Genomic DNA, 12,431 nt, shown 5'->3' with positions numbered 1-12,431 from the left:
CCCACAGCATGGGATCTGTGCCAGCCACTGGATCCTTAACATCCACAACATACCAGGAATTCAAAGACATTCACAAGAAATCCAATCAGCAAATGTTCAGATGAACTAAGCAGATACTTCTCAATGGAAGTAAAAATGGCCAGTAATATGAAAAAGAAAATGTTCATTTTTAGTCACTAGGGAAAATTTTAAAAATACACTGAGAGTCTGTCTCATGTAAGGCTGTGTTCGTCTAACATCAAGGAAAGCGGGCTGACAATAAGGTTTGCTTGGTACAGTGCTTGCCTAGCACATGTGAAAATCCTGGGTTCCATCCACAGCACAGCAAAAGAAATGAATAGTGGCACGCATCTGTGATCCTGGTACTTAGATGGTTAAGGAGGTCCTGAAATCAAGGTCAAGGCCTCCTGGCCCAGGATACACAAAGACCTTGTTCCAAACAAAACAGCAATAATAAAACAATAAATGCTGGCCGAGAGAAGAACCCTTGCGTACTTCTGGGGAGAATGTAGGTGGCACAAGCCACCATACAAAGCAGAATGGGGATGCCACCAAACACACAAGCATTCTGTCGAAGTCAACGTGCAGCGGAGGCACCTGCCCATCCATGTTTACCGCCACACCTTTCACCTTGCAGCCTCCACGAGGTGCTAGTTAACTTAGGAACGAAGTTAACTAGCATACATAGTGAAGTACCGTCCGGCCACAGAGAGAATGAAATCATGTTATTTACTGGAAAGTGCCTGGAACTGGAGCTCATCGTGTTACGTGAAATAAGCCTGCCTCAGAAGAACAAGTCTATCGAGTTTTCTGTCATATTGGAGTCTAGAAAACAGCATGAAACGGGGAGAAGGAACTATCGCCCCTGTAATCTCAGCACTCGGGGACGTAGTGGCAGGCAATGGACCTCTGTGAGATCGAGGACAGACTGGTCCACAAAGAGTCCAGGACAGTCAAGGCTACAGGGAAACCCTGTCTCGGGAGGAAAAATAGGAAGAAGTTCTCTTAGAGGGGCAAAGGGAGGGTAAAATTGGATAGTAGGAGGAGCTGCATATGATCAAAATATATTAAATACATGTATGAAAGCATACAATGAAACTATTTGTGTAATTAGTACATGCTAAAACACACACATTACACAGTTGAAGATGGCTCCACTGTGGGCCACTAGCACAGACTTCAGTGGCCAGCCAGGGCTCCGAGCAAACCCCGTGGCTTCCCACCTGTCTGAAGTCTTGTCACTCTTATTTCCGTGCAGCCCCCATGCGACCCTCCTACAACTGGCCTTCCCCCTCGGTTCATGCTCCATGTGCTCCACTTCAGATCCAGACACTAAGCTGAGCTTCACCCACATGGTCTTGTGGGTCACGGAGTGTTGTGATGCCCAGTCTGCTTATGTGAGGAAAGGGCCTCAACAGGTTAGATGATTTGCCCAAGACCAAAGACTCGAGAGCTTGGGCTTCAGGGAGAGCCCCACTGGGTACCTGCCTTCAGGAGCTCTCAGCAACTGGAGGAGAAACGTGTAACCATACTAAAATTCAGCAAAGAAGAGATGCTTGCCGTGGGAGAAGGCAGGAAGCTGCCCCACCCTGAAACAATCTAACTTCCTTTTCTTTGCACTTCCAGTTCTCCTTCCTTGTAGCTTCCACAGTCTCAACGGTGTTCCCAACACGACCCAGTTTCCTGTGTTACTGAACGCAAACCACTCAGCTTCCCCTCTCCTCTCTGTGCCTCATTACACCCAGAAGAAAGGTTATCCTAAGGATGTGGGACTAGCCACCTCCAAATCCTCATTGCCCCGAACCCTTCTTGGTATCTCTAACCCCCTTCCCTTCAATTCTCCTCCGCCTCCTGAAGTCGAGAGCTTTTCCCTCTCTGTGTCAAGCTCCCTCGCTGAGCCTCACCACACTTTCCCATCACTGATGTTCAACCTTCAACTACCAACTTGTCTAACCCTCAGACAGGACCTGCAGAGAGATTCCTCAAAAGCAAAGCCAGCTCTAACCTGGAAAGACCTGACCCACAGCTCCGACCTTTCTACTCTGCTCTCCGTCTGCACAGTAGCTGCTACACTCGGCACCCTCCCACTCTGCCCACAGGCACTCTAGTCCCCAGAACCTTCAATGGTCTCCGGACATGACAGCTAAGAGGCCTGACTTCTCTGCCATGTCTTCTGCTAGCTCTCCTCAGACCTCCACAGTACAACAAAAGCTCCAGGCAAACTAGATGCATTGCTGCCAGACCGTGCCTTGTGCTGCTTTGATCTTTCAGCTCTCCCTGCCTGAGGTTCTTCCAACTAAGAGCCTGTATCCTTCCCCAAGTTAACTGCACAGAGGAAACAGCAGACTGCTTCAGATCACTAGTCCTTGTGAATGGCTACGAAGCTGATAAATCCAGGACATGATTGGGGGATTCTAGCATCAGAGAGATTTAACATTGTATGTCCCCTCCTCCTGCCCCCAGGCAGGGTTCCCTCATATAGCTCTGGCTGTCCTGGAACTTCTCTCTGTCAATGAGGCTGGCCTCGAGCTCACAGAGAACTGCCTGCCTCTGCCTCCCGAGGGCTGGGATTAAAGGCCGTGTGCTGCCACCTGGTCTGGAGATCTCTCAAGAGTGTTCACGACACCCTCTGAGGTACCCTTGCAAAGCGAAAAACAGGAAATACTTGAAAAAGAAGAACAAAGCAGAAGGCATGACAGATACAAAGCTCAAGGTTATCAGAACAAGCATGATAATGGCCCGAGACCCCACAGACCACTGGGATACAGCAGAGACGCCAAGGGTAAATTCACGTGCTTACAGCCGACTGATTACCAACAAAGGTGGCGTCAACATTCACCAAAGAAAGAACTCTCTTCAAACTGAACACATCTTTCACTACTGTGAAAACAAACAGAAAAACTGGCTCCTAAGGACTTAAAGTTAAGACTGAGCTACGGACTAGAAGGAAATACTTCAAGACAACAGAATGAACAAGGACTGTCCTGAAGAAGGCCTCGAAAGCATTGGAAACAAAAGCAAAACCAGACAAGTAGGGTTGATTTAACTACAAAGCCGTATCAGAGAGAAGACGGCGCCGGGGCAGCCTATGAAGCGGTTAACTTTACGGACAGGCTATCCTCAGGTCCTGGCGGCTACTGCGGTTACCTACACACTCAGCCCAGCCCTGGGCTGTGCTGCCACCACTGTCCAGAATGCAGCCAGAGTCAGCCATGCCCCCAGCCCAGCCACTTCCTCCTCTAACGGCAGCTGTCCATGTCCTGTGAGTCTCCCGATGCTGTTTCCTCTACAGGCTCCAGGGCAGCTGATTGTCCCCGAAATGATCTTTCCCCGAAAACCTCCGTAAATGGTGAGTGGGGCCACAGCATACACTTTGTTGCTTCTGGGAGATCTGTTCTCAGTAGGCAACCAGGTCTGAAGGATGATGAGCCCTGAGTCCAGGGTCACCCAAGGAAGCAGCCAGAGCATTGAGCGGCTACACCTATCAAACACGTCAGCTCCCTGGTACTCACTGGCCCAAAGCGCCAACCCAGGGCCCACCACAGTTCTGAGTAGGAGGAGGCCGCATCACTAGAGGAGGAGGCAACCTTGACTCAAGAAAGCAACGATGCGGGCTAGACACAAAGATGGCTTGAGAATGGCCGTGTCCAGAGGCACCTGGGGCCTACCATTTCTGACCTCTCACTTATTTCGTACTAGGTGATGGCTGGCTGGCAGGCACGCAAGCAGGCGTGTCCCCAACCTCCAGTGAATGGAGTTCTGTAAGAACTGCCTCCTTTCCTGGCTTTGTCTGTGAGGAGACAGCTGGTTAGATTAGTTGGATTACAAGGCTCCCCTCCGCTCTCACACACCTGTGCTCCCTGGAATAAGGTGCCAAGGCTAGTCAAGAACTGGCAGGGGTTAAGGATCCAAGACACACCCCTGGCCACAGGTAAACATTCTCCCTAAGGCAGAGATACATTTGCCTCCTATGACCCTGCCGTGCTGGTGGGAGGGGTCAGATCAATGACAAGAACTAGCAGCTAGGAAACACCTTCCTGGCACCACCCAGCTTCCCATCCACCCAGACACACTAGAAGTGTCCTGAGGTTGCGGCAAGGAAAGGAGGGAAGCTTTTGCGGAAAGGTGCAGATTGTTTTCACCCTCTCCTGACCAAAGTGGGGGAAACAAACAGCAAAACTGCACAGAACTCGGGGCGCGAATTCCTCCCGAGGGCGCGTCTCCCGTACCTGGGCTCACACAGGAAGGCCGTGCTCTCTCCGTCAGCTCTCCACACCAGCCACTCTCGGAAGGACGGGTGGCAGAACATCCGCGTTTTGTCTCTCCTCTTAATGAGGAAGCAGGAGAGGGCCTCCATCCTCTGCTGGAAGTCCTCCCAGCCCTGCTCGCCTTGGATGTGGCCCGCATTGATGGCCTGAAATATCTGCTCGTCCGTCATGGGGTGCAGGGACGCGAGGGCCACATTTAAGATGGGGAGGGCGCGGTCGAAGGCGGACTGGGTCATGAACTTGAGGTTGCACTGCAGCAGATAGAGCTCGGACAGCGACACGGGCACCACCTTGTAGCTGGCGCTCTTGATGACCAGGTGTCCCCGCTGGAAGAGGTCCAGGGTGAGCTTGAGGTACAGGTAGGAACCCAGGCTCCGCAGCACCAGGTGGCTGCTGACTTTGCTGATGAGGGCCGCGTCGGCCTTGCCGTTCAAGGAGATGTTGCCGAGGATGTCCTGGCTGCTCTGCACCCTATGCTGGACGTACGCGTGCAGGTCGCTCTGAATGTCCTTGTTGTCCGGGAAGTCGTCTAAGGAGAGCTTGACGAACGGCAGCGCGCTGACGATTTCCTGGGAGAAAACACAGACTCTCAGAGTCACGCCAAGGGGCTCCCCTTTTCACTCTAAAACAGGTTCGCTCATTCTCTTTCAAGGAGGATTTTCATGGATTACAGGGACTCGTTGTTTTGTATTAAAACATGTAATAGGATAAGGTACAGATAAAAAGCTTATGTGAAAGAAATCCTGAGGTGAGATAGGATCGGAAAAGGCTTTCCCAAAGCCCTCATTGAGGACTCTGAGCCAAGAGAGCAGAGGGAGTGCCCCGGGGAGACAGCAGCGACCAGGCCACACCAACAAAGGGGCAGCGAGACCCTGCAGGTAACCAGTACCCATAATTCCCGAGCAGCTGGTTCTAGGACAAGGGCAAACACAATCCAATGCTGCGCATCTGGGAGCACAGCCAGACACTGAGATAAGAGGTGCCCTCTCTTCGTCAGATACCAAAGCTGTGTAACCCCACCAGGAAATATGAGACTCCCTGCCCTGCCTGTGGCCCCAGATGATATACAGCAAAAATCACTGCCTGCTCCTGTATAGCACGTTCTCATTTCTAAACAAGTTTAAGTAGATTCTTTTTTTTTTTTTAAAGACATTATTTTCTGGGCATGAACACATCTGGTCTGTGTGCCACATGCATGCCGGGCACCCACGATGATTGTGCTGGATGCCAGGGAACTAGAGTTATAATGGTTGTGAGCCACCATATGGGTGCCAGGAAGTGAATCAGAGTTTTCTGAAAGATTGTTTTTTAAAGATTTATTTATTTGCTTTATGTAGATGAGTGCTCTATCTGCATGTACACCTGCATGCCGGAAGAGGGCATCAGATCCCATTACAGGTGGTGGTACACCACCATGTGGTTGCTGGGAACTGAGCACAGCACCTCTGGAAAAGCAGTCAGTGCTCTTAACCACTGAGCCATCTCTTCAGCCCCCTGTTGGTTAAATCTTAATTGCATGCTGTCATTGATGTTTCTACTCTCTTATTTCAAAGGTCCTAAGACCAAAAGCCAGGAGAAAAGAACTTCTCATTAACATTTCTGAAGCGCATGCCTTTTTTAGTGCAGTAACCATAGGAAGAGGGTAGCAGACAACCATTTCCATTTTGAATGGAAACTAACCAAGCCTTGGCCCTCAGCCAGGAGAGGAATATAGAACCCAGTTCAAGTCTTCACCCAGCTGCCAAATTATGCTTACTGAAGGAAACATGACTGAAAACACAGGGCTCAAAGGTTCATAAAAAATAAGCATGCTGTCTAAATTTAGGTGTAATCTCAAGTTGTAATGAGGGAAAAAAAAATGAGTATGATCACCCAGTTCCACACTACGAAACAAACATACTCAGAACAAGCTGCCACAAAACCTCCAAGCTCCAGGAGATCCATGGGCCGGAAACCTCAACCAGCACACAGCACATACGGTAAAGTCAGGCTCTGACAGAAGGACCGTTTCAGAAGGACAGGGACAGCTCACTACTGATGGGATGCTTAGCTACTACCTGATAATCCTTGTTCCTACAGGGCTCTTTGGACTAATGTTTTAAAGTCTGGATATATTCAATTCAGTTGCCAAATGGGCTGTAATACCAGGCCAGGAGCAATTGTCACTGTATACTCGTCATGTGGGGACTTGAGGAGAGAAGGGGGAGGATCTTTTGTTACCTGAAAATTCGCTCTCACAGTCACGATCAGCTTCAGCCAGGTGGGGAATTTAGGAATGATTTTGGTAATAAATGAAGACAGCGTATCTCCATAATCAGGCTTATGAAATTCAGCTTCATTCAAGCCATCTATCAAAATGATATATTCCTCTTCTGGAATTTTCTGCTCTAAAAGATGAAATAATTTTTCCAAATTAAGAAATTATGCTTTTCTATAACACGCACCACCCAATGCATTTTAACACACAGTTGAAAGTGTTAGCAAAACTTAAGAAGGTTTACATATGGCAGAAGACATGTTTTCAAAGAAGCATATTTCCTATTAAATTTATAATGAAAAAAAAAAAAAAAACAACAGTGCACTGAGCCAAAAGAAAACTAATTCTTACAAAACAGTTTTCAGAAACATATTGCATTACAGATATATTAGCAAATCTCAATCATATATATGTATTACAGATAGTTCTTCATAGACCACAGTCACCTGAGTAGCCTGCAGCTAAAATAACTGACACAGATAGAGCCTAACACTAGAACAGACACCAGGCTCTTCGTTGGAACTTCTTCAGTGGCCTGACTCCAGGAGGATGGAGGGCCCAGCCCTCCCCACACCACCACCAAGGGATGCGTGACCCCAGTCACTCAGTGGTGAAAATACTGGTTTACGAACACCCAGAGTGGAGTCCTTCACACATCCTAAGCCTAGTTCTGTTTTACTAGGGACAGCTTTCTACTCAGAGCACAGAGCAAGCGTGGCACAGCCATTTGAGGCCCTCTTTCCAGCGTCTTCTCTCCGTAGACACTTTGTAGATGGGTAACTCAAAAAGGAGCGAGGTGAAGAAGGTGGAAACCTTACGGACCAATCATGTTGTTGACACTCCTATCTTGGAAGGGGCAAGGGGGAAAAAAAGAAAAAATGAACTGGGAACTCCTAGAAACGGTATTAGATTTAGATTTCAACTCATCTAAGCAGGGGCTGGGGGGGGACGACACGCTGGAACATTCCCAACGATACACTGGTCTCCCTGCTGCCAGGGAGTGGAACATGGAACAGTCTTCAGCATGTACCTTACCTATATAGATTTCAGAGAGACCTGAGTGTGCCTCCTTGAAGTGTGGAGGACTTGGGGGGTAAAAACAACAAAGGAACAAGTTCAGGTAGCCCCTACCCAGCCTTTTAGCTTACAGACACAACAAGACCGTCTACTAGGAAAAGGGAAGCAGAGGGCAGGGTCCATCTGCTGGAGAGGCACAGAGGTCTGGGTATCAAAGCTTACTAACTACTGGAAACTAGCATTAAGCTTCCGTGTGTTTAGCTTCCCAGTTTCCTGCCTCTGAAAGCCTAAGTGGTTTCCTGTTTTGTTTCTGACATCTTACCACTCATGGAAGCTGCTGCTCTTTGCTGAAGGTGGGATTTGAAGGCTCTGCTCTCAGTTACCAGCCACTTCCACACACTGCAGGTATTAATAAGCTCCCTGGGCTCTGTTCTGCTGTGCCTACTCCTGGCTCATTTCGTAGACTAAGTATCAAACCTTTACAAGGCAGTATGTCTCTCTCCTACAGTTACAAGGCTTCCTTGGAACTGCTCAGTTGTTCATCCCCATCCGAGACAGTTCATTGGAAACAACACCAAAGGATAGCACCAGATGTGCACCAGGTCACCAACATCCTTTCCCTGCCACCCCAGGACCAAGCTGGCCACCCTTCTGAGGGCCAACGTGGGTGTCAGCCTGTACTGGGAAGCGGCCCCGAGGCCTCTGGTGGGTACCGTTTCTTAGGCTCGTCAGCGGCTCCAGCACGCCCCTCTTGAAGGCGGCCACGGGGTCCTGCACACAGGAGCGGAGGCTCAGCATGCTCTGCAGCTGGGGCTCCTTGATAAGAAGGTCTCTGTAGGCAACCAGCTGGTGAGAGCGGCACAGCAGAGCCGCAGTGCTGTGCACAAACTCGGGCACCAGGCATGTGTACGTGTTGTCCGCCTGGCAGTAATGGTAGGCCACCACCTACGGAGAAGCAGAGACATCAGCATTGCCCCACCGTCTCCGCAGCAACTTCCCTGACCTCAGACAGGAACAAACTGACTCTTCCTGAGATGAGAGCACGCGTGTCTATTCCCTAAGATGAAGTCACTGGCTAGCTTAATTGCTATATTTACTCTGTTCTTCACTGGTGTGGTTTGCTAAGCCCTCAGCAAACTATTAATTGCAGCCACAAATCCATCTTGATTAACACAAAACTCAGCACAACTGTACCCTGTATTGAACGTAGATTAGTAAAAGTCCTTTACAAAACCTATCGCCTGGCCTGGCTTAGGGCACTTCCAAGCGAGTCCATCAATGTTCATCTGCATCGCATTCTGTCCTCAAGATCAGCGGCACCCCCAGGGAACCCTCCACTCCTCCAAACAGCACAGGATCAAGTTGGCGGCTATGAGCACACGCTGTAAAGTCATAGCTGCCGCTTCCTCCTGGCAGGATGGCAGGACCAGCTCTCGCCCTCTCCCCTCATCTGCACCTCTTCTTCGAGGGATGCCATGGAGGCATTCAAAAGGGACAGCTCCCTGCCTACTGAAGGGGTGCAAGGGATAAGGTGAAGAGCTGCCTATACCCTGCAAGGCGGGGGGGGGGGGGGATCAGCAGTGGTGGTAGGTTGTTGGATGCCTCGCCAACCTCTGCCCAAACAGTGCCGGTGATGGAGCTCTCGGGAGCAAGAGGGATGCTCTACAGAACCGAAAAACCCCACCACTCTACAAATGAGGACGAAAGCAAGCATGCGAGTGTGAACTGCAGACGGTACGCTCGTGTGCTGTGATGTGCTTTCCAGAGTGGCCTGAGCCTCCACCTTCCTACTCGGCTCTGCAGCTTCTGCAGTAACAGGCCACAGACCACTGCCTTCGGGGCATCACAGAGGCCATGGATGCAGGATAAACGTACTGTCACAGTGCCAACACAGGTCAAGATCTTGCACGAGATCCTGGGACGATAGTAGACCCTTGGTAAGAGGTGCGAGTATATATGGGACAGCTTTTCTTAGGGCAGCACAGAACCCGACTTCTAGTTTAGATTACATCTGTCATTAGCCCGTAGCGAAGTGCTAACCGACCCTCAACTCCTACACAGGCAGAGATCAGCAGGCACCTACGTGAGGGCCTCCCACACCCGTGCAAACCATTACAAGATATCCAATACCACAGTCTTGCACAATGTCTAACAAAAGCACCCTGGTAACCACGAAATCCTTCTGGCACCACAGGTAGTTTTTAAAATTTGAGTAAAGTTAATTTAACCGCAGGGCACGCTATAGGAAATGCAGCTAAATACAGCCCAGCAACCCCTTTGCCTTTGGGCTCTGTGGTTTTGTGTGCGCATATGTGGTTAAGATAGTGTCTTTACTGTGGGTCACAATTAGAATGCTTGAAAAACCGTGACAGTAAGGGTAGCTTTGAGATGGACATCATTTGTCTCAGATCACCCCTTCAAGTCCAGAAGTTGCTCTGAATCAGGGGTCAGACGGGGGCTCACTGTACCACAAGCAGCTGCCTTCGGGGCACAGGTGATGGTGGGAGTGGGCTGGGCTGAGTGGTGTTCCTTTCAGTTTGTCTGGACCACCTCACTGTGTGTCCCCATGAGGAGGTACGCCTCGTCACTGCCGCGTCTGCTGGTTCTCCAGCATCATAAAATCCCTCCGCCACTGCTCATGGAGACCCAAGCAGCTCAGCAAGGCAAGAAATGCTCCTGCTTTCATGCAGGAAGGTGGCCCACAAGCCAGTGTTGGCCATGGGGCAGAAGGAGCCCTTGATCACCACGTATTTAGAGACAGAAAGGCAGCCAAGGTTCTTTACAACCTCCCAAGAAAGAATTGACAGGGGATGCAGAGAACCATGGCCCCAGGCAACAGGGTGCAAGGCAGGCCAAGGCAGTCTGGACCAAGCTGAAAGCTTCCGCTCACCTGCCGCTCACACGGCAAATGAGCAGGCGTGTGCCTGGTGGACTTGCGGTGAACACACATCATTCCTCCTGTTGCCGGGAGGAGCTCTCTGAACTTGGTTCAGACGGACTTCAATCTTCAGGATTAATTTTCACTAAAGCCTTTTTTTTTTTTAAACTCGGAGGACTCAGTCATACTTTATCAACAGCTACACTGCACTTCAGCACCAAGCAGTTGCTTCTGTTTTAAGATCCCTTTCAAACTCATTTTTCAACGCCAGACAGGCAAATCTCTACCTGTAAAGAGAGAGCAGGTTACCTTGGAAGCGAGGTATTTCACCGAGTCCTCTCTCGGCCTCTGGTTTTCAGCAGTGCCGGGCCCGGCAGGCGTTTTGGCCACACTGGGCACACTTGTGGAAGAACTTGGTGAAAGTAACGGAGTGAAAGCAAGGTCCTGGGCAGGATCTGATGCTGGAGCGAGAGACACAGGCTTGTAACATCACCGTGTAGTATAATGAAGGTGGGACACAGCTCTGAATTCACCCCAGACAGTCTTGAACAATGAAGAGCAAACTCCGGGGGAGAGGTCTCAAATGGGCACACCAACTCCCAGCCCATCTCCTGCCCCGGAGAGCTGCCTCCCTAGGTCACATTTCTTCTGGTTTAAAACAAACTAACAAACACCAAAACTACCAGGCAGTTTGGTATGGTACATGCCTTTAATTCCAGCATCAGGAGGCAGGAACAGGCAAATCTCTTGAGCTGGAGGCCAGACTGCTCTACAGAGCAAGTTCCAGGATGGTCAGGGCAATGAAACCCTGCCTGGAAAACCAAAACCAAAAAAAAAAAAAAAAAAAAAACCCCAAAAGTCTCAAGTGACTCTATTTTTTTTCTTGTTCCTATTTCAGGATATTTCCTTTGTGATAGATTCACATGAAATAGTCAGGGAAGCCAGGCCTGGTGGTGCCTCTATCTCAGCCCTTGGGGCAGGGACCGAGGCAAGAGGATCTCAAGTTCAAAGGTAGCCTGGGATACAGAGAATATTTGTTCATATACTCCTGCATGCATACAGTGAGAGATGTTTAGCTACTCTCTCACCCATTTAAATTAGCCTTTATATTTTTTACGTAAAGCCAGCACAGAAGGAAAGGCTGTGGTGAACTGGATACAAAAGAATTCTACATAAGATAAAAGGAGATAAAATAACTACACACACACACACACACACACACACACACACACACACACACACACAGGCATCAGACGCTATCTGCCTTGTTTTTCCACCAGCCCAAGCACTTGGTTTTGAGACCCAAACCTCTCCAGGTCACTTGCTCAAAACCCTCTATAGTAATGTATGCCATGCATACAAACCCCTTAGTGGAAAGAGGGAGACAGGGGCTCCAGGTCAGGACACCCGAAGACTGGCAACAGCCCTGACTGTAATTAACACACCTATAACAATGGGAGACCCTCTCTCTCCCTCCCCACTTTAAAAAAAAAAAAAAAAAGCACCAAAAGAAAACAAGCGAAACAAAACTCTGATGGCTGGAAGTATGCAGACAGGTCACTTAACCTATGAACTTAGACCTGATGTAGTAGCTAGAATAACTTAGGGAAAACTGGTAAGCCCTGCCGATTCAAAGGGCAGTTCCCTCCCTCTACCTTACACTAGCATCATAAGCCGGATGAGTAGCAACCACGGACATACTTTTAGGGGATGAACCGGGGCTGCTGGATGCGATCTGTCTCATGCGGCTTCCATGGCAGCTCAGTGCCACCAGCTTGGAAATGATGGCTGTCTTCCCAAATCCAACGTTCCCCACAACCACTGCTCCCCTGTTCTCTGCCAGTTCCGTGTTCCTCAGGTTTTCCTCTATCTGGTGGAAGAGCCAGTCTCTGCCCACAAACACAGAGTCCGTTGTGATGCTGGGCACTTCAAACAGCAAGGGCTTCAGCAGAATGTCCTGGGGCTTGTAGGGAGCAAACCGCGCTTTAAGGCAAACACATGAAAACAGGCA

At 49.6% G+C, this 12,431-nt stretch overlaps 1 protein-coding gene across 8 annotated transcripts in view; it reads right to left on the bottom strand.

Annotated features, from left to right (window-relative positions):
* Window positions 1-12,431, bottom strand: part of Tanc1 (tetratricopeptide repeat, ankyrin repeat and coiled-coil containing 1) — a 226,287-nt gene that overhangs the window by 35,787 nt on the left and 178,069 nt on the right. For all 8 annotated transcript variants that reach the window (XM_021638947.2, XM_021638975.2, XM_021638983.2 and 5 more), the window contains 5 exons: window positions 12,122-12,403; window positions 10,730-10,881; window positions 8,256-8,487; window positions 6,489-6,655; window positions 4,230-4,837 (listed from right to left, as the gene is read on the bottom strand). In XM_021638947.2, coding sequence (XP_021494622.1) covers window positions 4,230-4,837; window positions 6,489-6,655; window positions 8,256-8,487; window positions 10,730-10,881; window positions 12,122-12,403 — 1,441 coding nt within the window. The remainder of the gene's footprint in view (window positions 1-4,229; window positions 4,838-6,488; window positions 6,656-8,255; window positions 8,488-10,729; window positions 10,882-12,121; window positions 12,404-12,431) is intronic.

The sequence above is a fragment of the Meriones unguiculatus genome, chromosome 8, assembly GCF_030254825.1.
Source record: "Meriones unguiculatus strain TT.TT164.6M chromosome 8, Bangor_MerUng_6.1, whole genome shotgun sequence".
In the NCBI taxonomy this organism is placed as follows: domain Eukaryota; kingdom Metazoa; phylum Chordata; class Mammalia; order Rodentia; family Muridae; genus Meriones; species Meriones unguiculatus.
The sequence above is the reverse complement of the archived record's forward strand: the minus strand, read 5'-3'. Positions and strand labels throughout refer to the sequence as shown.